The following is a 27674-nucleotide window of genomic DNA, read 5'->3' as shown; positions in this document are numbered from 1 at the left end:
CCTCTGCTTTTTCAGATGTCCAATAAATGTTAGCATTAGAAACCCCCATAATCAAAAGTGTGATTACAATAAAAATTGCAATCGACATCTTTTGCTTGAAAACCTTGTACTGTAGAAGATACTTGGGTAGGAAAGCGTGGGTCTGTTTCTTTAGAAATGGGTTCACGTCCTGCTCATAAGAACAATAGTCACTAGAGCTTTGATCCACAGTTTCTATTTCTATCAAATTGGTACCAGTGGGACTTCAAAGGGAACAGATAATTAGGACACGAAGAGCCTGGTTTTCCGGTTCCAGCCCACTAATTTAAAACTCCCTAAACTGAGTCAGAGAGAGAGAGAGAGAGAGAGCTTGGCAGTGGTGATTTTTATTGTGTAAAGAAGTCTCAGGTCTCCCATTTAAGCATGCCTCTTCCTTCTAGGATGAATTTAAGACCCCCTGAGCTTTGCCACATATATGATAAATGGGTTCCGTAGAATATCTGAGACGGAATAATTACTAAGCTACAGAGGCAAGCATAGGCATAGATCACAGCTGCGAGATGAAACTCTTCATTTTTACAGAGAGACTGAAAGACGGAAATTAGTACGTACAAGGTCATACAATGTTGACTGCTGGTATGGAATTGAAAGCCTTGGTCTCCTGCACCCCAATCCTCTGCTCTTGTACATAATGCTAAAGATGAATTCTGTTTACCCAATGTGTTTGTTGCCTTGAAGGGCTGATTCACCAAAACATATTATTATGCGGGAAGGGAAAAAAAGAAGACCATTATAGAACCATGTGATTGGCTCATTCTCCATAATCGTAGGCCAAAGTGGGGAGGCTGGATGACAGGCAATTTATAATTTTGTTGAAATTGAGCCTTCATGACTTGGTGATTTATAGGGCAGAGAAAGGGATCCAACAGTTTTTGTGGGTCTGCCCTCCTCAAATAATGGTTCCCTTGAACAAAATCCAGTCCTTCAATACTCTAAAATTTATCTGGTAAGAGAGCTTATACTTAGAATGAGGAAAAGGGAATGGATGAGTGGGCAGGACACCCAGGCTTTCATTCCCATTGCACTCCCTCAAAATCATATGACTGTGGACAACCCACAGCTGGGTGTCTTCACATATTTTTCTCATTTGCTCCTCCTGAGAACCTCCCAAGATGCGTGTTGGTATCTCCACTATGTAGATGATGGTGGCAGATAGGACTATCAGATTCTGATACTGATGTTCCTTTCACAGGAATTATGTTTACTCTAAATCCAGGTTACATGTGCGAGTCAGCAACCATTCAGCAATCTCTTATCAAAACCAAATTCCTTTATGTTCTCAACTTTGCCTATATGGTATCCCAGCGGTGACTGGAAAGCATGATGTTCAAAGTGCAGGCTCTGGGTAGGTTGGCTGAATCTAATTGACGACTTCATCAATTTATAAGCGTGTTTCTATAATTGTAGGCAAATTATATAACTTGTCTAAATTTCTGTTTCCTCATCTGCAAGATGAGTGTAATAATAGAACTTTTATATTAATATATATAGAACAGTTAGGAACAATTGCTGGAAGGTGCTGGCATATAGTAAGCACTCATTAAATATTAATCATTATTAACATTTTTATATAGATTTACATAAAATATTTATGTGAGATATTATACAATATAGTATGAGGAAAGGTCAGTATAGCCAGTTCATAAATGTTTTAAATAGAATTGAAGTACTTTTTGCTTTCTTTATAATAGCTATCGTTATTTGTGCCAGGGATTTATTTTATTTTTTAAAGATTTTATTTATTTGACAGAGATGGAGAGAGCCAGAGAGTATATGGGGATGGCAGAGGGAGAAGGAAAAGCAGGCTCCCCGCTGAGCAGGGAGCCTGATGTGGGACTTGATCCCAGGACCCTGGGATCATGACCTGAGGCAAAGACAGACGCTTAACCAACTCAGCTACCCAGGCGCCCTGTGTCAGGGATTTTACATGCATGATCCAATTCTATCCACCTCTCACCAATCCTACTGAGATAGCTATTCCTATCACAATTTAAAAAAGACTTAGAGATATTAAGATTTGGGTGGGGCAGAATTAGAATGTAGACTGTCAGACTCCAAGACAGAATACTTGTTACATAACATGGTTATGTTCTTCTCTTCGAGACTATTAACATCATCAAGAAAGGAAAGGGACTTCTTCATTTGTATGCCCCATATTACCCAGCAGAGGCCTGGAATGGGAGTATGTGTCAATAATGCTTGTATGATTGAATTCGGAGGGTCAATTCTTATCTTCCATTATGTGTATTTATGTGTACACTTCTAGAATTTCTAGGGTATACCACAAACCCACATTTTTCATTTCACTGATTTTTTTTCAAAATAAATAATCTTTTGTTGGAAAATATGGCCATTATGTATGCCATATATATTGTGGAAAATGTCTAGGATGGTTATGAAACATTTTTCCTGACACCAGTATTAGAACTATTTCCCTGGGACTCCCAAAGAAGAAACATGACTTCCAATAATTTTACCCTTAAGAGTAAAAATATCCAATTAAACAAAATTATTGGTGACAACAGTTTCTAAAATGGCATCAATATGCAGATCCACCTGCCTGTTCCCCACACTATCCTTGCTAATTCAGGTGAACATTCCTGATTGGGTCCCAAACCAAGTAGATGAAAGCCTTTTAGCAGATATAGTCATACTTCTGGGCTATGAGTGAAAACTGCAAGTTTGATTTGGGGACTTTCTGGAGGCCTGAAATTATGGAAGGCCTTCATCTGTTTTTGCCTAAGAGGGTAAGACTAGGTGGCTGTGAGACAGCATTGATAACTATCAGCTACAATTTATAGAGTGCCTTCCAAAGTCCAGGGGTTGTGTTAATTGTGTTATGCAAATTATCTCTTATCTGTAAACAACTTTGTAACCTAAGTATTACTACTGCTAGTTTACAGATGAGGAGACAGATATTCAGAGGGATTAATTTAAGGGCAAAGAATTAATAAGTAGCAAGTTTAGCAGGTGAGCTCAGGTTTCTATGATGTAAAGCATGTTATTCTTAGGAAGTTTTAGGCTTTCTCCATGTATTCCAATCAACTAGAAGGCTCTAGGGAGACAATATCAGTGAGGACTCCCCTGAGTTCGGGGGAGCTCTTTAGATAGAGACTGGAAATATCTCTTTTCTCAGCGAAACTTTTCTTAGCCTCTCTCTAAATTATGACCTCCTACTAATATTACCATGTATTAAATTGGATTTTACATTAGAATAATTAAAACAATTTTGAACTACAGGAGCAATAAGCAATCTGACCAATGAGACTGAACAGAGTCCAGAAATAGACATGATTTCAAGATGTAGAATATGATAAATCTTGAAATCTTATTTTGCTGAGTGATAAAAAAATGTATTATTAATTAAATATGTGACTGCCAACTTGGCGGTGGGGGGGAATCTTGATTACTCTTTACATGAAAATAAACTTCCAATGCACCAAAGACGTCAATATTTAAAAAAAAAAATTAGTGAAAAGTACAAGTGTGAGGTTTTTTTTTTAATTTCTAGAATGAAAAACACATTTTTTGGCATGATATAAATGCCTGAAGTCATTAACAGCAGTGATATTTTAAATGAAAAATGCTATAGAGTTGTAAAAAAAATTTATCAAAACAAAATTAAGACATAAAATAAAACGAGAAACATATCTGCAGCAAATTGAAAGATTATAGCCTAATGTTATTAGTTCATAAATTTTTAGGACAGAGAAAAATAGTCTAATGGAAATGAGCAAGGATAGCACATACACACAGGAATAGAAAATATTCAACAAACATATGAAAAATATTCTCCATCTCACTCATAATTAAAGGAGCTGAAATCAAAAGCAGGTATCTTTTAGATGTTATATTGGTAAAAATTAAAATGTTTCAGTTGGCAAAATCTGAGGAAGTAGGCTCATAGACTAGAGGTAAAGGCTGGCATTTTGGAGGACCATATGTCTGTCTCAGTGACAATATACAATCTGCTTAACCCTGTGCTCTAGCAATACTAGACCTTTTGTTTCCATGACATACATATTATAAATTAATAAAAAAAAACCTGTAAGACTTGAAAGAGATAGATCTATATATTTATAGATTGGTGTTTCAAGTAAGCTTTCTTTTGGATGAAGTTTCCCTGCTTAAAAGGAAACCTAACATATTTAAAAGTTCAAAAAACCGTGGAATAGATTATAATAATTCCTCCAAAGTGAAAAATCCCTGGAGCTAAATTTCTGAGCTTTGTGAATGGAGAAAATGGGTTTGGTAGGAAATTAAAGAGCTGAGGTCAGGATTTGCGGGTTTAACCTTTAAGTTCATATCCTTTGTTTGAAAGATGTAGTTCCTTCCTTTCTGAACCCATAAGAACTTTCTATCAAAAATGTGTCTTCAGCATGCCTGAAATTCCATGTACCCACCTTCTCTCTCTCTCTTTCCACCCACTTCCCTCCCATGGTCATTGGCCCATATCCACGCCCAGTCCCACATTCACCCTTACAAGGTTACTTACTTCCTCCAGTCTCCACCGGTTAAAGAGTTTATTGTAATTTCCTGGGTGGCCTACAAATCTGTAAAAAGCCATTTTAATTCATTAGCATTTATGTGGGGTTGACTGAAGAACATCTACTAATGCATGGGTAGGTAGACATAAATGTTCACTGGTGCATCTTGTCCCCAAACTGCAGACTTTGGCCATGCTTACACATCAAAGTATCTGACTTAAAAAGGAAAAAGTGGTATGTGAATTCAATTCTCCACCCACCCAATGGGGTGAGAAAGTATAGACAACACAACCAAAGGAAATTTTCCACTTTCACCTGTAGATCTTTAACGTTTTGTTGACCCAGCTAATGAATATTAATGTAATGTGCTGAGTTCTTTAGTTTAAAATGGTTCTAGCTTTAGTATGTTTCCATGGCATTGGCTGGAGTGTTAAGCATAGTTTAATATGCTTCTTTTTCATTTTGTGCAGCAAACATAGGAAAAAATGTTAACATGATAGATAAGAGAAATTTCTACACTAAGGAAATGTCACCTAGGGTTACACAAAAATCATTTTCTTATTTAACAAAATCATTACTGATGACCGGATACTCATAATCCAACCCAAGCATGGTACATAGGTTTTATTTTTTTATGCCAACTTTAATTGGTAGTGGCAGCTGGAAGCACTGTACTAAGACTTTTGATGGAAAATGCACAGGAAGGCTGGTTAGCAGTTTTCCAAGGCAGGGGACAAGGATTCACCACCTCTATTAACAAACTGGCAATGGAACTGTTGGCAGTCTTTTTCACTCTGCAAAGATGATGAACATAAATTTGACTTACCTCCCCAAAAAGAAAGCAATATAGAAGATAGAACTATTTAAATTAACAAACTGGAAGAGGAACATCTTCAGAGCAAAGCTGTTTTCCCACTCAGATTCTGTTCGAGGATATTCTAAAAGGAAAACAGGGTGTGTTTACATAGAGGAGGTGAATAACAAGAAATATGGAGATAGAATCGGAAGCCTCATGTTTGTGTTCTGGTTCAGCCATTTACTAGTTCTACGAGGCACTCAGTGTCTCTGAATTCTAGGGTCTGCATCTGCAAAACGTGAATGATAATGTCTGCTGTACATACATAGTTGATAAAAGGATCCAACGATACAATCTTCAGACTTTCCCCACAGCTACAAAAATAGGATGCCTGTTACTAATAATGTATAAAGATTTTCAGGATTCTGTCTGCTATTGTCATTTGGAAATAACCAGGTACATTGGATCAGTCCTTGACTCAGACTGTCTATGCTTGAATAAGGACCTAAATTGTCCACAGAGTTCTTTGAAGAATGGATATTTTGTGCAGACTGAAGTACAATGGTAAAGAGGAACGAAGACTACCTCAGTCATAGGAGCTAGGCTCCTATCTCAACTTTATACCTAATTTTCTGGTAATCTCAGGTAGATCTCTTTACGTCTTTTTTGGGACCAGTTTTAACATTTATGAAACAAGGAGTTTAGGCAAGATGATTTCAAGAACCTGTCTACTCTCACATCTTATGTTTCTATGACTCAAAACAAAACAAAATGATGCAAAAGACTGAACTAAGATGGCAGGGTGGAGTGTAGCCCCTGCTCCCACCCAGGATCCAAATAATGATAGAAGATCTGTATGCACAGCTAATATATATTTTCATATAATTAAAGAATTCAAGGAAGATAGAAAACAGATGGGATCTGATTTAAGGAAAAGGTGGGCCAAAATGTGTGCATGATCCAGTCACAGAATAGGAATAGGTCCTGGGGGATTCCAAGCCCAACTACAATATGTGCCAGAAGTGACAGGGGTCTGTGGGGCATCCCCAAGGCTGACTGGTGGGTGGGCACTAGTGAGAGCAGCCAAGAGAGCCCACATTCCCCCGGGGTTTTGGTGGGTTGTGTTTTTACGATTGTTTCATCCTAAACAGTTTGTAAATTTAGTACAAAACTTATCTGGAACTGAGAATAAGGATTTAAAAAAAAAGTCCCCATTGTGTAGTATGTTTTTGGATCTCCATTTCCAATTTTATTGCATCATGATCCACAAATGTTCCTGCGTGATTTCTGCTTTGGAGCAAAAAAGTTGGTTTCATTTGTGGTCAAATTACTTGGATATATTTTGTCTATGTATTAAGTGTTTGGGAGGAGTATATATTTTTTTGTTGAGCATACAGTTTATATATATTTAAAGAGAAGATTGTTAGTTATGATATTCAAATATTTTATATCCTAGCTTATATTTGATTGTGGATTTGTCAATTTATTTGGTATTTCTATCATGTTTTGCTTTCTATATTTTGAAGGTTTACAAAAAGATGTATAGAAATCATGACTATTACACTGACTTGGCAGACTGTTTATCAGTGTGATGTATCTCTCTTTCCCACTCAAACAGATCTTAAATTCTGGTTTGCCTAATATTTACATGGCAACATCTGATTTTTTGTTACTATTTTCTTGATATATGTGCTCTTGTTCCTGAATTGACTTTTATGACAAAACTGAAACTTAATTGTTTGGCTTAATTTGTTTCTTGGAATCCATGTTCATTTTTTGTAGATAATTCATACTACGGATACTTCATTATTATAAATAATTTGTTATTTGGACCATAAAACCAAACTGAAAAAAAAACTTACTTTGGATCAAATATTATATATTTCTTCTCACATAAAAAATGTAATAGAATTGAAACTGATTTTTTTTGGTGACTTTCGAAAATAAAATATTTGGCTAAAAAATAAGTCAAGAAACATAAAGTTTAAAAGATCCTTTAAATAAAAAATGTGTGACCTCTACCAGGAAGTAAAACCTAATTTTTAATTTGAAGCACAAATTTGCACAGTCTAAAATTACACAGAATACAATACCATACATATTTATTATGTATGTACTTATAAATATCCAAATATTAAATATATACTTATTTATATCTATATACACAATGACATTATTTCAAACAAAATATTAATATTTTTGCTAATTTAAATTAATATGGTCCATTCATTATTAATTGTTATGAATCCATAGGCACTATGTCATGAGTTATAGATGGAAAAATCAGATATCAAGTGCAAACTTTGGTTCTCCTGGTACTTAACACAAATAACTGTTCTATTTCCTACTATTATGATCCTTCAAATCACTTCCTTAGATTTGCTTCCATCCTGGGTATGAAAGACTTTAAAAGCAAATGAATATGGAGAATCAGAGGTAGAAGAAAGCTTTCAGACATCTAGTTTAAGTGCTTCATTATCCAGCTGCAGAAACTGTAGCTCACAGGGTTTAAGAACAATGCAACAGATCATTCCCATTTATTGAACACTTGTCATATGTTGGGCAGCCAATCCACAACAGTTTAGGAAATGTTATCATTCTCATTTTACCAATAACAAAATCTGAGACTCAAAAAAACAAAAACAGAGGAAGAACCAAAGGAAAAGAAGGAGCGGGGGGAATGGGGGAAGGAGGAAAACAAAGAATGGAGAGAGAAAACTTGCTCAAAGTCACATAATTTCCAAGTAATATGACCACTTATTTCCAGAGCCTGACCTAGGACCCAGTTCTTCCCTCTACACAATGTTCCTTTTGTTATTACTTGTACTTGTAAATACATTATAGGGGAAGCAAAAGTGGAGTGATATAGTTATTCCACCATAATTAAGTGGACTCTGCCACATCTGGGTTTAAATTCTACTTATTTAACTTATTTTCATTTTCTAATTAATAAAATAGGGATCCTACTGTCATAGAATTGTGATGTCAATAAAACAAAATGCATGAGGAGTGTCCAGCACAGTGCCTGGGATCTGGTGAGTTTTCAAACAATGAAAGATCACTGCTCAAATTGCTCTATAATCAAAATTTTGTTCCCCAAACCGAGACACCAAAAATCAAGTCTGAGGATAGAGAAAAACAGTTTCAGACACATAAGGTCTCAAGAAATTTACTTTCCAGGCAGCAAAATAAGGAATTAAGCCAAGACAAAAGAAGACAGAAGGGTCCAAAGAGTGGTATCCAACTGAGAAATAAAGGTAAAAGGAATTCCCAGAGCACGGGAGAGAGAAAGCAGTAGGCCCTTGAGAGTGGAGTAAACAATGGCTTCAGGAAGGGGAACTCTAAGAAGAAAATAAAATTAGTAGCATACCTGATGGCTTTGAAAGTATTTAGAGACCATTCAGAGTTGAGGCAGAAAGTTTGGGATAAATTAAGAAAATATGTAAAAAATTAAAGAAAAAAGTGCTATTATTAGCTTCCTGAAAATATAAAGATTGTCTAAGAAAGGAAACAATCATAGTACATACCATGTCTTACATATAAAAATAGTTAAATAGAAACAATGATGTAAACATTAATTATTAATTTGGCTAAAAATTCAAATCTGTTGAATATAACTACTTTGGAAGGAGGAAAGAGAGTGTGTGTATAACAGGTGCTAGATGGGAAAGTGTGTGAGGACAGAACACTGTAGGGAACGTTAAGACCTAAGTTCTTGTCATTTATAAGGGGAAGGCAATAGCTTCCCAAACCTGAAAAATCCAAGAATGTCAGAGAAACATGCTATTTAGAAATACGGTAGGAAATAACGAAAGAAATTGCTAAAATTAAAAAAAAAAAGTAGTCTCTCAGGAAAATGGAAAATAAGAATGGGTAATGTGGCAGACTATGGGTTTTAATTATAAATTTATTTTTTAAAAAAGATTTTATTTATTTATTTGAGAGAGAGAGAGAGAAAGAGAGAGAGACAGCACAGCAGGAGGTGCAGGGGGAGAGGGCAAGAATTTCAAGCAGACTCCATGCTGAGCAGGGAGCCCTATGTGGGGCTTGATCCAAGGACCCTGAGATCATGACCTGAGCTGACACTCAGGAACACATAACTGACTGTGCCACTCAGGCACCCCTTAATTATAAATTTCTTAACACTATTTTGTCTTTTAAATTATGTACATGTAGTACAATATTTTGATAAAAATAAAAATTGGGGGAAAAACCCAAAGAACTGAAAAGGTAGGGGGAGAAAAGCACTCCCATGTAGGGAGAGCTAGGTTTGCTAATAATTTCAAGGAAGGAGATTCTGTAGCTACATGCACCGCCTCTCTATAGTTATGTAATTTGCTCCGACTTCCCATGCATGTCTTTCATTTTGATTGACAATTTACATAACTGAAGTTGACATTAAAAATGCTAGAGTACATAAAGCAACTACAGACTGATATGCCCATATGTTATTCTTTTACTAAGGAGTGAAGTAAAAACGAAGGGCTTACCTAAGTTGGTGAGAAGGTAAGCAATTTTTTCATAAGCCTGTAATGAGAGAACAAATAGTGAATGTTATTCTTTCCTCTAGAAAAGGCTGCTATTTACACTATTCAAGGAAATACCTAACGTGTATTCTACAAAGTGGCTACATTTTCAATTAAGCAGAACATGTTTTAAACCTTACTATGTGGTGCTTTACATATATATACAAACTAAATGCATGTGATATAAACATGTTATAAATATATATAGAGAGAGACACACTTGATTTCTGTAAGAGTAAGTCTTTTGGGATAGCTATCTTTATTTCCATTTTACAAATCAAGGAAATTGGACTTTAAAAAACAAAATTTTTTTGTAACAAAAGTCATTCAACTGATCAATGGCTGACATTGGATTTGATCACTAAATTATATGTACTTTTTACTATGCTGGAAGGATGAGTGAAAGTCTGAATTCTTTACTATTGACAAAGAATTTTCCAAACTAAGAGGAACATAGTGTGATAGTTTGCATTCCTAAAGAACAACACTGGTTTGGTGGTTATTTAAAACAAGGCTGGTTAAGTCAAATCTGTTGAATCGGTAAGTCAGTCATATGCATGATAGTTTTATGGTGAAATTTTTCACATTCTGCCACCTTCTCCCCTGCCCCTACTACTCAACCCACCACTCATACAGACTTAAGAAAAAGAAACATATTTCACAAAATTCCAAGTAAACCTAGTTGGGAAAACAAATTTGTTACAGACAGAAGGATAGTATGTGTTTATGGGTATATATGTGTGCATGTAAATATAACTAACCCCACAATTCAACAAGTTATTCTTTATATTACAAATTCCAGTAACTCTGCCTGTTGGCATGCAAAATTAAAAGTAGGTATCTGGACACTCTAAAAGTCGTTCACCTTCTTTCAATAGAACTATTATGATTATTCATCTTAGCCATGATTTAAACCTACCTCTTCCTCTAAAGAGTTATCTTGAGACAGAAAGATTATATTGAATATAAAGTCTCATTCTACCTCTTATGCAGTTTGTTGTTGCTATTTTTATTTTTAATGATACACACAAACTGCCATTTTCTAATTTTAGAACAAGATTACCTTGAATTCATGAGCAACAAAACCGTCTTGATTGTAACATGTTCTTTTCCATGCCCTATTTGTTAAGTAAGATGATTATAGAAGGGTCTCCAAGGAGTATAATAGGATAGGTCAACAAATCAACAAATAGTACTTGAGTAGTACTGTACTTCTAGCACCAAATTGAGTGCCCTCATGGGGAATGAAAAAAAGTTTTACTTAAATAACTGCCATTTCAACTATTTAGCTGGTGGCAAGCGGTTGCTTTATATATACTATTATTTAATTTAGTCCCTACAACAATTTTATCACGTAGGTATAATTATCCCCATTTTACAGAACAGGAAACCATTGTTTAGAACGTCAGGTACCTTGCCAAAGGTAACACTACTAAACTAGTAGCAAAGTCAGGATTTGCTATCATGGCTCTCTTATACCATTTATGCTATGCCTTGTCACAGAAACCATTTCAAATTTTTGTCCTAATTCTTAGCACATAGAACCTGTCTGCATGCCTGTGATGGAAATATCTACAGCTGATGCTCCAGTGGATTACAATATCCTTTGGAACAATGTTATAAATCACACAAAAAAATGCTGTATCACCCCTGGAAATATTGTTCTTGGGAAACTTTCTGGGGGACTTGAGAATCTGCATCATCTAAAGCTCAGATACTAGCTAACTGGCACCACCATGATGATGATGAGCTACAAAATCAACCCATGCAGATTGACTTGTTAACTCTCAAACCACAAAATGCAGCAAGAAACCGTAATTTAGGTATATCCACTGTATGGTGTATGATAGCAATCATGGGCTGTGTGTGTGTGTGTGTTTGTGTGTGTGTGTGTAAGGTGGGAAATGGATATGTATTTGAGGGAGGAGAGAATAAGTTCAGGGACAGTTGTGGTCACTACACTATGTACATTATATAACTATATATCTATATATATATATATATATCATGTTGGGGAACCTATGCTTTTTTTTTTTTAAAGATTTTTATTTATTTATTCATGAGAGACAGAAAGAGAGAGAGGCAGAGGCGGAGGGAGAAGGGACTCGATCCCAGGACCCTGGGATCATGACCTGAACCGAAGGCAGACGCTCAACCTACTGAGCCACCCAGGCGCCCGGAACCTATACTTTTAAACATCACTCACTAGTGCATTTAGTAAGCTGAAATTCTTAGTCATATGTATTAATTATGTAAAAATATTCATTTGGACTTTCTAATGGGCCACATAGTGAACAGACAGACATAGTCTCTACTTTAATGGAACTTAAATTCCAGTGGTTAGAGACAAATGACAATTATGTAATTGGTCAGAAAAGGGAAAATACAGCAGGCTGTTGTGCATAGAGAAGGGTGGGGGGCACAGAGTATTTATTTTATAGTGTGGTCAGAAAAGCCTCTCTGAGAGGGTAGCATTTGAGCATAGAGATGGAAATAAATCACTAATGTGAAAAAGTTCAGAACCAGCATGGAGTACTTCATTCAAATGTAGTTAGACCTGCTTTTATTTTTTTGGCTATAGGGTACACATGGTACAGGGGGTTTAAAAATGAGAAGCAGGAAGAGGAGGGGAGCCTGGGTGGCTGAGCTGGTTAAGCGTTTGCCTTCGGCTCAGGTCATGATCTCATGGTCCTGGGATCGAGCCCCACATGAGGCTCCTCGCTCAGTGGGGAGTCTGCTTCTCCCTCTGCCCCACCCCCAGTGCTCTCTCACTCAAATAAATAAAATCTTTGAAAAAAATGAAAGAGGAATACCAAAAGGAGTTCATTCTTTTTTTTTTAAATTCATTTTAGAGAGCGGATGAGAGGCAGAGGGAGAGAATTATCAAGCAGACTCCCAGCTGAGCATGGAGCCCAACGCCAGCTGGAGCTCACTACCCATGAGATCAAGACCTGAGCTGAAACCAAGAGTCAGATGCTTAACCAACTGAGCCAGCCAGGTGTCCCATGAGTTCATTTTTTTGTTGACAATGTTGAAGTGGTTTAATTGGCTTAATCCCTGATATTTCAAACTACAAGTGTACTTCTGTGATGTTTCTATTTTTTTCTTTAAAATTACATGGTAATCATGAGACCAGACAGCTGTCATGCTTTTGTAACCTATTCTTTAATTATTAAGGTTTGATTGTCAAGCAACAGGAATATACATTTTGGAATAATTGTGTATTTTTAAATTTCATTAAAATCTTGGAAATATCACCTGACATTAACCATGCTGTTTATGGCACCTTTAAGTAGTATAGCATTTTCAGGGGCAGCAACATAAAGGAAAAAACGTATGGGATTAGTGAAGAGTAATTCCTGCTTTCAAATTCTGTAGAATTTCAGCTATATGTCTAGCAAGAGGTGTTAAACAAAGTGAAGTTTTAATCATTGTTAAATTTCTTGCGATTTATCTTTGAAAATGTAATTTCTGATCTTGTCTGTGTATCAAATTTACCTCAGATCTCTTAAATCAGTAATTTCCTAATGCTATTTTAGGGACTGACTGGATCAGAATCACTTGGAGGATATTTTTGTATGTTTTGTTTTATATACAGATTTCCCAGCTCCACAAAGGAGATTCTGAATGGGGACTCAGGGGTCTCTAGTTTTTCAAGTGTTCCAGGTGATTTGAAGCATATTAAGTACAGGAAACAATCTTTAAGTTACTTTCATGATCTGTAAAATAGACTTGTAATCAAATTTTCATTATTTTCACCCATATTTTTTATCCCAAGTTGAGTATTTATTTAGGGATACCATGATCCATTTGTTTTGAAAGCTTAGAGGATGCATATTCTTTAAGTATTAGTTTAAATATCACAAGTGCTGCAAATGTGAAAGACACTGAAAATAGAATTCCATCAACAAAAATAATTTTGAACAATTATTCAAGAGGCTAAGATCTTTGCAATGTGAATAATATTCAAGATGCTAGGAAACTTGGAGAATAAAATATTTAAAATTTATTTGAAGAATATATTCTAAATGTCTTTTAGGCATAGGCAAAGACCTGGGGACACAAAAGTGAGGAGGCCCTGCTGTCAGGAGCTTACACCCTGGGAGTGGGAGACAAGGCATGCCCCAAGCACTGTAACAAAGAGCATTCACAAGACGGAGTGTTTAATTCCATCAGGGGAGTGCGATAAGAAGGAAGACTAGGCATGTCCAAGCACCTTGTGAGAAGAATAAACACAAAGAAAAGATTATTCGATTCTACATATGGGATCGAGAAAAAACTTCATGGAGCAAGTGATCCTTTACTGGAATTTTCGAAGATAAAGAAATAACCTCCAAGGAGATAAAAGGAAAAAAGGCAAATAGAGAAAGCACTATGGACCAAGACAGAGCTGTGAAAAAGCAGGATGCCAGGGAGCAAGCGAAAGGAACTTTATAGGCTGGAGTACGGTGTGTGAGAGGGAGGGAGGGAGATCCAACTTTAAACAAGACAAGAAAGGAAATCTGGCTTTAAATAACAGGAGGCCTCCGTGCCTTGCTAACGAATTTAGAATTTATACCAGAGGCAACTGGAACCCGTTAAGCACTTTCAAGTACAAAATAAAATGATCAAATCTGTGATTTAGAAAGATCCTTCTTTTTTAAAAAAATATTTATTTATTTATCATAGAGAGAGAGAGCAGAAGCAGGAGGGGCAGAGGGAGACGGAGAGAATCTCAAGCAGACTCCCCACTGAGCATGGAGCCCAACTGGGGGCTTGATCCCATGACCCTGAGATCATGACCTGGGCCCAGATCAAAAGTCAGATGCTTAACCCACTGAGCCACCCAGGTGCCCCAGAAAGATGCTTCTAAGAGCAGTGTGCAAGGGAGATGAGAAGAGTTGAAAAAGACAGGAAGACTCACCAGTTAGAAGGCTATTGCAATGGTCCAAGCTAGAAATGTTAAGTAGCTGAACTAAAGAAGTAGAAGTGAAATGATGAGTAGGGAATAGATAAGAGAGATGTTATAGAAACAAAATTCACAACAATCACTGATGTGATGAAAGAGACAAAAGAAATGAATGAATGATGTAAAATTTCTGGCTGTGTACTTTAAATATTTAAAGTTCCTGATTTAAAAAAGCGTTTGACTAATTGAAACTATTTTGCCATGCCTAAATGTCATAATTTCATGCATATGGATTACAGCTGAAAAGCCTATTAGATTAATAGAATATTTTGACTGAGGCCAAACCCTCATTTGGAGAATATGGTAGCACAGGGATCACAAAGTCTGCTATTAAGAAACAAAAAGCACATTTTTATGTGCTGAAAATAATGAGAGGTAGCATTTGGTATTCTAGGTCAATCATTTTGGTGGTATAATTTTTTTAAAGACTTGGCATATTGATATTAATAGTTTTAATCTATGTTTATCTGATTAAGACCTTAAATTAATCCTGTGGGTTCAGGTAAACCAGACGGGCTGTTTAATAATCTGTGACATGCCGGGGCACCTGGGTGGCTCAGTCGTTAAGTGTCTGCCTTCGGCTCAGGTCATGATCCCAGGGTCCTGGGATCGAGCCTCGCATTGGGCTCCCTGCTCGGCGGAGAGCCTGCTTCTCCCTCTCCCACTCCCCCTGCTTGTGTTCCTTCTCTCGCTGTGTCTCTCTCTCTGTCAAATACATAAATAAAATCTTTAAAAAAAAAAAAAATCTGTGACATGCCTTAACATCCTGAGTAGTAAGGGAATATATAAATTCAGAAGGGCATTAAGGTTTTACACTGATTATATCTGAGGAATATAACATTCTTTTCACATTTGTTGAGTTGGCTGTGTAGTTCATTTCATTTATGCTAAAATCCATTTAAGATTCTTTTCCTAAATTAGTTGCAAGGGCAGAGAAGTTTTGTGGCTGATTCTACTTTCAACAATCTCTAAATCTTTATGTCAAAATTCCCAACAAGTAGAAATAAACATTTAGAGAAAAGAAAGTCAGTCTTATCTTCTATCAGGAACAACAGATGAGTTACAGCACTAGGCAGTTACATGGGCTCTTTTATTTAATTAAGTAGAGGTAGTGGGATTTTGAGGACCTCAAAAGATTGTTTTTATGACAAAAATAATACTATCCTCATCTGCTTCCAGAGGTCTTATTTCTACAATTGGGAGATTCACTCCATCTAGTTCAGCCTTTGTTTTCTGTAAAAAGCAGTACTTTGGAAGAAGGAATATATTGATCCTCATTAAATATACAGACTTAGTGAGAGGAAGCTGTATCTGAAGCTTATGAGAGAGAAGACTGTACAAATGTGGGTTCACTGTGATTCTAGGGAAGGGGTGGTAACTGAGGATGGGGGTTGGAAATGAGGCAGAGTCAGAGTTTAAGGGACTGGTGATTAAGAAGCAACTGGAATAATATGAAATTGGAATCTGGTACACCAAGGGAAACTTCAGCCAAATTTCAATTTTTTGCATTATCAGTGAAAATGAAAAGAATCCTTTGGTAAGGAAAATGTATGAAGGTGAAAGCTCCTGTTTTATTTAGTTACAGGTTCTGATCATGACATGTTCTTCAGCTTAAGCGAAAAGACAGCTATTTCCCTGGGTAGGAACCAAGGATTGAATCCTGGACCTGGAGGTTCTGTTCCCAGAGTTGTCATGCTTGCCTTCCCAAGCAAAAGTTAATTAAAACACATTTAATTTCTTTATTTTCCCTATGAAATACTTTCCATCTTCAAAAATATTACGCTAGTTCATAATTCACTTAAGATTTTTTGAAGATCAGGAGTTCTTTGGAACAAATTGTCAAACCCAGGAGCACAGGGTACTCTTTTGAAGACACTAATAATTGATAGTGAGGGGAAAAAATAGACATGAAACCATTAACACTGATTACCTCCAATGGGTACAATTAGTTTATGATAGGAAGGGACATGAGTGGCATTTTGAGTAGAAAATAGTGACTTTTCTTAATATTTTTAATGTTTTCATACTGTCGGTGCTTTATATAATAACAATGTATTGATTTAATGCAAAACTAAAAAAGATAAAAATAGTAAATTTCAGAAAGAAGAAAATACATTAAAAAAAACAAGACTACTGAAAATTAGCACGATGGTATGATTTTTGCAAGAACTAATTAAATATTTCAAATTTTCTTATATTTTAGACATAAATTTGATCAAAAGACATAAACAACATCTTAGATGTGATTCTCTTTCTACAGACAACTCTGAGTATTTAAAAATTTATGAATGGGCACTAGGTAACAGTTAAAGAAAAAAGAATGAAGAAATTATAAATAAATGCAGATGTGGTCTGAAGAATTCAGACCAAAGAAAAGATCATTGGCATTTTGATAACTGGGACTGAAGGTTAATAAATAAATTCTATGATTTAAAGATGAAGAGAAAGGGAAAAAAATAAAGAAAATGTTGGTATTTTGCAAGAAAGAGAATGGGAGGCTTTTAAAGAGAAATAATTTTTAAAAACTGAAGAGAAGCAAATAGGAAAAAGGTTAACACTTATTAAGCACCATTTATTTGTTAGAGGACCTCATTTAATCTTTCAATACCCCTATGCATTAGTTTTATCACCCTCATATGAAAGATAAAAAAAATTAAAACTCAAAGATATTATATGGTATTGCCAGGATCACACAGATCAAGAGCAAATCTTTGCCTGCGTCCAATGTCCACTGCTTTTTTTTTTTTTTTTAGATTTTATTTATTTATTTATTTATTTGACACAGAGAGAGAGATAGCGAGAGCCGGAACACAAGCAGGGGGAGTGGGAGAGGGAGAAGCAGGCTTCCCGCGGAGCAGGGAGCCCGATGTGGGGCTCGATCCCAGGACCCTGGGATCATGACCTGAGCCGAAGGCAGACGCTTAACGACTGAGCCACCCAGACGCCCTGTCCACTGCTTTTTATCAGGACATTAAGTTGAGCAACTGGCACCACAAAGTGATGAGAGCCTGGGCAGTATTAAGAGGGCAGGGGAAGGGAGGGGGCGCACATAGGAATAGTGTGTGTGTGTGCGCGCGCGCGCGTGTGTGTGTGTGTGTGTGCGCGCGCCTGCACGAGTTCGGGAATGCTGCTTGCCCACTGATAAACCTTTTCTCTACTTGGTGAAAGACCAAATTTAAAAAGTGAGCCAAAATTGCCACCTTGGTGACTGTGGTTATATGGCTGACTCATATATAAAGTAAAAATAAAGTACATTCCATTTCTAATTTATTCCAAACTTTGTATCATGGTAGAATGTTTTAAAAGTAAAGGTTATTTTTTTCTGATTATAAATCAAAGTCTGCATATAGAGATAAATATTTGAGAGAACCCAAAAAAGTTACATTAAATCAAATAGTATCCCTCTACTGAGAGATAACCACTGTTAACATTTTATTGTTACTCCTTATAGTTTCAAAACGCAGATGTGTTGCAATGGGAATCAAGTGTAGTTATATATCTTTTTTATGTAACTGCATGTCATGTCCTTAAATAATATTAGAATAGCATTTTAATTGGGTACATGATGCTCCATTATATAGAATTTGAATTAATATTCTCTTATATTTGTTCATTTAGGGGGTCTCTCACCAATTTTTACTACTCTAAGTAATAATACAATAAAAATCCTATCCTTCTACACAAATCTTGGACTGCCATCCCTGATTTCTTTAAAATATCAGAAATTAATATCAAATGTTTTCCTTTTACTAGTTTTAAATGGTATATGGGCTTATTGTAAAAAATTTGAAAATGCAAACTACATGTTTAATATGTAAAGAAAAGAAATCACCTATATTTTGCAGAGATAACTCCTGATAACATTTTTTTAATTTTTTAAAAAAAGATTTTATGTATTTATTTATTTGAGAGACAGAACACGCAAGCAGGGGGCAGGGGAGGGGCAGAGGGAGAGGGACAAGGAGACTCCATGCTGAGTGTAGAGCTCCTGATAACATTTTTCTATGTACTTGGGATTTTTACCTGTGTAGCTATAATTGCTCTTTAGTTTGATTTTTGATACTATCTTTATCAGATATATTTTTAAAATAAAATATATTTAAAAATATATACTTTATATTATATTTTATATTAATATATTATATTAATAATAATAATATTATATTGGCTCCCCACTACCTATAAGAAAAAAAAATGATGTCCAGATTCTTTACATGGTATCCCAGATCTCCACAGTGAGGCACTAATTTACTTTTCTAATCTCTTTTTCCTCATTCTCCCATAAATTTATGTTTTATAGACACTCCTCACCATTTCCTTAGGACAAAGAACATGCACTTCTGTGGTTCTGTACATTTTCGGGCTAAATTTCCTCAAATGACAGTCCACTTTCTGCTCTTTCTTGGCTCATCAGAGTAAGTACCCTCTCCTCTTTGCTTTGAGTCTTCTGATACATCATCACAACTCCCCCTCCCCATTTCACATACAACTGATAGCTTCTTTCCCATTTTACTCAGAGCATTTTGTGCTTCAACTATGATGCATTCATTCCTCATTGTGTTCTATGTCTCCACTAGACTATAAGATCCTAGATAGCAGGACTATGACCAGTCATTTTTATGTCAACCAGCTGACTATGGATAAGAAATTGAGTCCATTTAAGATCAGACTGGTTGATTGCTATTGTTACCTAGAAATAAACACATCAACTATTTAGCCTCCTTTCCTCAGATAATGAAGCCAACCTCAATAACCTCTGTTTACTGGAAAATTGTCATAAACAATTGATTTTGTTAGAAACAAGATCTTTCACAATCTACCAGAAGAGTATAACCATAAAATATAAAAATCTACAATATCTATTCTGTGAATGGCTCCCCCGTCAATGTGGTGACTTTGTGTAATGTGCAACCTTACACACACTACCAGCCATGCCGGCCCATCCTTGTATTATGTTTTTTCAATGTTTCTTATTTACTTTAATCTATGAGTCAAGGACATAAATTTAAAATATTGTGTGGTTTATTTGGAGATACTGCAAACGGTAGTTTCCTTCTACAAAGCAAAACAAATCTGAAGAAAGCAGACTCCAGTAGGAGATATTAACTATCATCCTTGCATTAAAACATTTACCACAGTGACTTTTCACTTTTCTGATTATTTTAAATGGTCCTAGCCCTCTCCAGGCTAAACATGTAACAGCAGTGTCAATCCACATATAGACCCAAATGCACATTACTTGTACATAATATAAACATCATTATTTGTGTATTGCTTAGCTATCTTCAGACATTATTGCATGATGTAAATATACCAGCATTAACACTTAGTATATGTATGATTTGGGGAAAGTTATTTAAGCTCTCCAGATCCATTTCCTTACTTACATAATCGAGAGAATACTGGCCTTGTGGCATTGTTGGAAGAATTAAAGGAAAGAGATTATTACCCTAAATGTGCCAATCAATGCCTCCTGTCTTCAGAGAAAATAGGACCCCACCCATAGACCTTGCTGAAGATGTGGGCCTATGTAGACACAATAATGCCCTCTCAACCCTAGAGTTCATGAGTCAATCAGTGTATGGATCAGAAGCTCTCTCTGAAAAATTAGTACATTGAAATACTGGATGATCTCAGTTAACTAGCCTATAGAAACCAACATGGTTGCATAGTTAGAACCAAAGAAGATAACAAAATCATTACAATACCACAGCATGAAAGAAAGATGGGTCATGGTTAAGCAAAGACAGACATTTCCTGATAGAACAGAGCAGACATGCAAACGGAAGGTGCTGAAAAAAGAAGGAAGGAAGGGAGGGAGGAAGGGAGGGAGGGAGGGAGGGAGGGGGGAAGGAAGGAGAAAAATGCTTAGACCCAGAGAAAGAAAAATGGAGTAGCTATTTTCTATTCCACATGAGGCCTTGGAAGTAACAAGCCCTCTATTTCAAACAGATTTTCTTATACTTTTGTAACAGATTATCCACTGAGGTTCAGTTTTTTGAACCAAAAAATCCCTTATTTGAATGAAAAGAGCATAGCACCTTTTCTAGCACACACCAGACACTCAATGAGTGGAAATTTTCACTCATCAAGACAATAAACTCAAAGGACAAGGAAGACAGTACAACTGTCATTGATTTTAATTAAAAAAAAACCCATCATCCAAACCACATAGATGAATTTTTTCCCACTAAACTGAGTTGCCATTGAAGAAAATGTGGGTTGGGCTCATCTCGTAAATGCAACCCAAGCATGGAGGAAACACAGACTTCCTGTAAATGCAACCCAAGCATGGAGGAAACACAGACTCTCCTCCACCCATACCTCTTAACCTTTGGAGACCTGTAAACACTTACAAGGTTCAGGGCCATGATGATTACAAAGTTGATACAAACAGCCGCAGCCGATGTTGCAAACTGCCAGTGCTGTTTGATGAAGTTCCACTTGAACGATGCAAACTGTTCCATGACAACCAGGCGGTACACCACAACAGCAAACACTGCAGTGATCACCAGAGAGATCTACAATATGGGAGACCAGAGAAGACATCTGTCTTTTGCATAATTGACAAAACGAAAGCAATACCATAGACCAAGATACGGCCCCCCCTCCCCCCCCACCCCCGCCTCAGAGCTAAAGGAATTTGCTTTTCCAAGAAAGGATACATAAATTCAATTTTTTTCCTTTAAGGAATTGAGTTACATTAGAGTCAAAATACATGTTATAAGATGTAAACTGTTCAAATTTCCACTTTCAAGTGGAATGCTTAGTTTTAATTCATCAGGGCAACTCATATAATTTCCATTTTATCTTAGATGGTCTTTGTTTCTTCCAAAGAGTATTTATTTAAAAATATGCCCAAACTCTCTTTGTAATCACTCCATGACTTGCCGTGATTTTAATTTTGTTTAATAGTATGTATTAAATGTACTGAATTGGATATGCTTTGACCCTGAGGGTCACAAAATGAGTTGGTATCTTAGAACTTCCTTCTAAATGTGGAATTCCACAACATTCTGATATTGATGGTTGTACTTTACCATGAAGAATATTCCTGAGATAGAAACAAGAAGACGAGTGATTTTGTCTGAGGAAGGCTGATGTGGCTCAGGTTTTCCACTGATGGGATTCACTCTCTCCATCTTGTAATACTTGGCTTCAAACTGGGGACGAAGTGTTTCCTGTAAGAGAAACTAAAGTTACCTACCTATCAAAGTCATAAATTAAAAAAAAAAAAAAATCATGCAATAGTTAGAACAAAATTCCTGGATTTTGGCCTACTTTTATAGCAAGTCTTGGAAAAGAAGTAACTTTTAAAAAATAAAATGCAAATTATTTTCCAAATAAACCCTAAACTATATTTTAATTAACACAATTTTCCACTAATGTAATTTTAAGAAATACCATGGCAGTGCTTTGAAAAAAATTACATTACTTCATCAACGATCTGTCTTAACTTCATGAAATAAGAAATCCTGTTAGTAAAAAAACATCAAAGGAAAACCTAATGGTGTTTAGCTGCTTCCAGCTTGGATGTTAAGGACAGTGAACAATTTTCTGCATCATATGTTATCCCAGTTTCCCTGTCTCCTGGTTTCTTAACATCTTACCTCCTCTTCTTCCCATTCAATAAGGTCCCAAGTATAAGTCAGTGTACTTCTTCTCCTTTTCCAAAACTCCAAGAAGACTGTGGCTATAGATAATATTATTATTATTATTATTATCATTATTATTATTTGCCCAACCGCATCACATTCTTTCATCATTGCTTTTCTTTTTTGGATTAATGCATTTCTATCATATTATTAAATTATTAAAATAAATTAAATTTGTTAAATTTATATAATTGGACTTTTGTTTTTCCCTCATCCTATCCTCCCTGTCTCTGTACACTGCTGTCAGCATGAACTCCTAGAGAGTAATTTTTTTTCAATGGATTAAATAAGCATAGGCCTTTGCTAGCCTGGCCCATCAAAGTGATGCTGTAAGAGAAGGTCAATATTAGTGAGGTAAATATATATTGTCCCTTTTGACGTGTATATGACTCTTTAAAATCATATAAAAGACCTAAAGAAAGACTTCTCCAGTCAGGAATGACAATAAAGACTAGATGCTACTCCTCCAGGATCGAGAGAGCAATGGGGTGGGAGAGAGAGAGAGGAAAAACACAAGGTTACCATGGTAGAAAAGAAAAAGACCAGAGAAGACACTCCTGGATGAATATTCTAGGTGAACTCAGCATGGACTAGAGAGGACTCAATGGAAAAATTAAAGAAAGGCCTGAACCATTAACTGGATTTTCTGTGTAAACAGTTAAGAGAAAGATCATTTTCTTTCTAGTAAGTGGGCTTCACCTTACAGAATTCAAGACTTTGCAAACATCATTAAGACCTCACAGGTGCATTCTTAAAAACTGTGGTATCATTCATCCATCTAACCATCCATCCATCCATCCATCCATCCATCCATCCATCCATTTGCTGTTCTCTTATTTTGGGCAAGGCACTCTAACCTCAGGGATCTTCTTATCTAGTAGAGAGAGACAGTCATCTAAATAAAGTTAACTTACATTGTAGTAAGAGTTATAATGAAGGAAAAATTATAGTGCAAACATAGAAACACATGCTTTTGGAAAAACACCACCACCATCACAAGCAGTATGGAGCAAAGGATTGAGGTGTTCTTCTCAGTCTGCGTTTATTCTCTTCCTGCTTTCAATGCAAAAGAATGCCAGGGGAAGATGATTCTGAGGTTGTGTTGTCTTTTTTTATTTATAATTAGAAATCAGCCCTGATACTGGTTAGAAAATACAATGTTCATAATTACATTAACTTACATTTTTATTACACTTCAAAATGTACAAAGTGATTTCTCACATATGATTTAATTTTGTTACTTTCATAACACAAGTAGATAATGGCAGGTATTACTATCATCAGATTTTTGAAACAAAGGTATAAACTTACTGTGTCCGAGATCATATAGCCAATAAATGGCAGTCAGGACTGAAACTCTTGCTAGTTATTGTCCATACAGTCTTCATATTTTTAATTTTTCCCCCCAGGCCTACTATACATGCTATCTATTGATTTTCTATAAAGTTTTAAGAAAGTAAATAAGGCTAAAAGAATCGAGATAGCCAAGCTCCACTGACAGGAAGATAAATGAGGTTTTCCAAATACTGGATCTGCTATAAAAAATAGTTGGCCATAATCATTGCTGCCAACAGGGAGATCTAGAACTTAAAAAATAAGTGGAACATAGAGGAAGTATATTGAAGGAAAGACACAGAGAAATAATTTATTATGGAAGGAAAACTGAAGGAAAAAAAAGCATTGTGTTAAATAAGCAACTATAACATTCAGTAATTATAAGCCTGGGACTTAAAGTCTTTCATACAGTACATGACATAGAATGTGCAATAAAATTCTAATTATCACTGATCTCAGTCAAGGTTTAAAGTTTAAATGTATCACGCAGTCATTTCTTAATTTATCATCCAGCATAAACTTTGTCTAGAAGCATCTCCCAGATAATCTAAGAAATAAAGGTAATCTTGGTTTTGTGAGCCTGAAAACTGGCTTTGGTGTAATTTTAACTTTCACAAATGTTTTTACTTTGAATTTCAATAATAAACTAGGCTTTGTGTTAAAAATCCATTCTCAGCTTGAGATATATTTATTTTATTCACAGATAATTTAAACTCTCAAGTGAATCAATATTCTCACTTTTAAAAATTTTCAGTTAGAAAGAGGGCATGTATAGTAATTTTTCAGTATGCCGGGGCACCTGGGTGGCTCAGTCATTTAGGTGATCTACTCTTAATTTCGGCTCAGGTCATGATCTCAGGGTTGTGAGATCAAGCCCTGTGTCAGGCTCTGTGCTGAGTATGGACCCTGCTTGGGATTCTCTCTCTCCCTCTCCCTCTGCCCCTTCCCACCACTCTTTCTCTTAAAAAAAAATCAGTATGCCGAACATCAAAGAAGGAGGGAAATTACCACTTACTAATCCCTGCTAAACTTAATAAAACAAAATTAATAATAAAAGTAGCTAACTTTGAAAATTAGAATAGTGGTTGCTTCTGGGGCTGTGGTAACTGGCAGGTGGCATGAGGAAACTATTGGAGGTTATGAAAATATTCTATATTTTAACAGGAGATGTGGCTATACAAGTTTATGTCATTTTCTTTTCTTTCTTTTTTTTTTGAAGATTTTATTTATTTATTTGACAGAGAGAGAGAGAGAGGGAACACAAGCTAAGGGAGTGGGAGAGGGAGAAGCAGGGTCCCCGCTGAGCAGGAAGCCCGATGTGGGGCTCGATCCCAGGACCCTCAGATCATGACCTGAGCCGAAGGCAGACACTTAATTCACTGAGCCACCCAGGCACCCCTGTCATTTTCAAAGGTGATCAAAATACACCTAGAATTTGTAGATTTCACTTAATGTAAACTATTCCTCAAAGACCAGATTTTAGAAAGTAAGTAATTTTGAAAATTCCAAGTGATTAACATTATCAATGGACTCAGTCATTACGACAAGCCGGTAGTTTCTCCCAGGTTTACAGTAGGAGGCTCTAAGCTTGCAGTGAGGGCCTGAAAAGGAAGTGGGATGCTAGAAACACCGTATCTCACTGCACAGCCAGTTTAGAAAAGACGCAAACCCAAATTATGAACTCGGGCAATTAGACTAGACCTGAAGAGTGGGCTGAGCATCAAGGAGGTTTGCGCAGTACCCTGACACAAATATATCAAGTAGCCATGGAAAGAAGAAGGGTTTTTACATATGCCAAGACCTGAGAAAAAGAGCAAAGCATAAGCACCCAGTGGAAGTGACCTCAAGGTCGTCTCAGGTAGGTAGGTACACATGTGGCCTAATAGAAATACAGTAGGAAAGGCTGAGCCTTACTCTAAACTACTAAGTGCTCAGTCCATCTAAACACATTCAAATTCCAATAAAACACAATCAAATAAACCACCACATTGCCCTGAGTCATCAGCAAGATTTGTCCCACTGGCTCACATTTTGCCCCATAGACCAAAGAGCAGGCTCCAAATGACAGAAATGTGAGATGGAGAGGCTAAATGCTTTACAGCCTCCATTCAGCGACTTTGTTCTTCCAGAAGCATTCTCTGAACTTGACCCCTTTCTGGATAGCAAAGGATGAGAAAAGGGGTTGAGTTGACATCCAGTTCAAGACTGAAGAATGGGAATAAGAATTTCAAGAACAGGCAGGCATCTTTGAAGGACTCCATGAATCAGTGACTTTAAAAAAATTATATTATAAGCCATGAAAGTGACAAGCAATCATTAGTCATTTTATTGTAATTGGTGGTGAAAGGTTTGGCATGAACTAATGTGGAAGGACTAAGGAATGAAGGCTCAGAATGAGCAGGGTGACAGAGACCAGGTGATGGTAAAGAGGACAGGGAGCATATTAAACTGCCTTAATGTAAAAGTGAAAATGCTTTAAAAATGAACATGTATAAAGGGAAAGCCATTTCACTTAGAAGGATGTGTCACTATAAATATAGATGTAGATGAAGATACAGAAATTTATAGTATATATTGTATATACAGTATAAATGTTTATATATTGTGCATATATGATAAGTTGCTAGATGAATCCGATATATGATAGTTCTATATACATAGTGTCCAAAAGAATATTTACCAAAGTGTTAACACTAATTGTCTGTGGAAATGGATTATGGAGCACATTTATTTCCCACAAAGTACACATTGTACAAGAAGTACAAACCACCTATGTTCTTTTTACCCCTCCCTGTGTACAGTTTATCAACTCTTCCCCCGGTTCCTGTCAAACTAGGTTGGGGATGGGGCAGGAGGAGAGGCCTCCATTGGAGAAGGGCTTTTTGTGAGCAGGGTAAAGCCAGCTTTCACATGAGTCATGGAGGTAGGAGGAATATTATGGAAAAGCTGAAGATGATACTGCATACTTCTGTTCCTTAGCAACTATACATTGTATTTATTTTTTTTACTCCTGCCTCTCTGACTATGACATACTTTACTTTAAATTTCAAAGATACACATGCTGCCACCTTGAACTTCCATTTATTTCCTCATGTCCATTTCAATGGCTTTTCCTTGTGATCCAAAGTCAATGGCACAGAGTGACAGAATCGTCAAGTTATGCATCTCAAAGAGGTTAGATTCTTTTTTTTTTAAAAAAAAAAAAGTAGGCTCCATGCCCAGTGTGGAGCCCAATGCAGGGCTTGAACTCATGACCCTGAGATTGAGGCCTACAGCTGAGATCAAGGGTCAGATGCTTAACCGATTGAGCCACCCAGGCACCCCTCAAAGAGGTTAGATTCTATATGTAGTTTGTTCCAATTATGTATTTCAAATTTATAGAAAACAAGGCCCAGAGTGGTTGACGAGTAACACTGGCCTTGTTTAGAAATCTGCCAAAGCATCTACAACACTTTACTACACTTTTTCCTATATCTGCTTTTTCCTACACTTGAAGTTAAGTTTCTGGAGTGCCTTTTTTCCTTAGCATTTGTAGTGCTTGGCACACTGACGTGTTCAATAACTGTTACATTGAGCTGAATTATTGAGTGGAATCGAGTGATTTTGATTCTTACTCCTGGTCACGTGCTCTTTCCATTATTCCAGGTTTTCAAATTATGCTCCATGGAGATATGGAAAGAGAGTCCCTCACCAGGGAAGTCCATTCTATATCTGTTTTATAATTTGAGCCATCAAGTTCAATTTTATGTGGAAAAATCGTTATTACTTAAAAAGTTTTAAAAATGACTTCACTGTACTTTAGCGGGTGGGGGCTCATGGAGATGGAGCCGGGGAAAGAGGTCAATTCCGGACACAAATGAAGGTAAGTATGTCCAAATATGGAAAACA

The 27674-nt window shown here is 36.3% G+C and overlaps 1 protein-coding gene across 1 annotated transcript in view; it reads right to left on the bottom strand.

The window, feature by feature from the left end:
- Nucleotides 1-27674, bottom strand: part of ANO3 (anoctamin 3) — a 272078-nt gene that overhangs the window by 21280 nt on the left and 223124 nt on the right. Inside the window, exons 15-20 of the mRNA XM_032413849.1 lie at nucleotides 22407-22489; nucleotides 21837-21977; nucleotides 21153-21317; nucleotides 9813-9849; nucleotides 5353-5464; nucleotides 4535-4592 (exon numbers count right to left, since the gene is read on the bottom strand). Coding sequence (XP_032269740.1) covers nucleotides 4535-4592; nucleotides 5353-5464; nucleotides 9813-9849; nucleotides 21153-21317; nucleotides 21837-21977; nucleotides 22407-22489 — 596 coding nt within the window. The remainder of the gene's footprint in view (nucleotides 1-4534; nucleotides 4593-5352; nucleotides 5465-9812; nucleotides 9850-21152; nucleotides 21318-21836; nucleotides 21978-22406; nucleotides 22490-27674) is intronic.

The sequence above is a fragment of the Phoca vitulina genome, unplaced genomic scaffold, assembly GCF_004348235.1.
Source record: "Phoca vitulina isolate PV1807 unplaced genomic scaffold, GSC_HSeal_1.0 scaffold16, whole genome shotgun sequence".
NCBI classification, from domain to species: Eukaryota; Metazoa; Chordata; class Mammalia; order Carnivora; family Phocidae; genus Phoca; species Phoca vitulina.
Note: the sequence above shows the minus strand (reverse complement) of the source record. Positions and strands in the feature narration are given on the sequence as shown.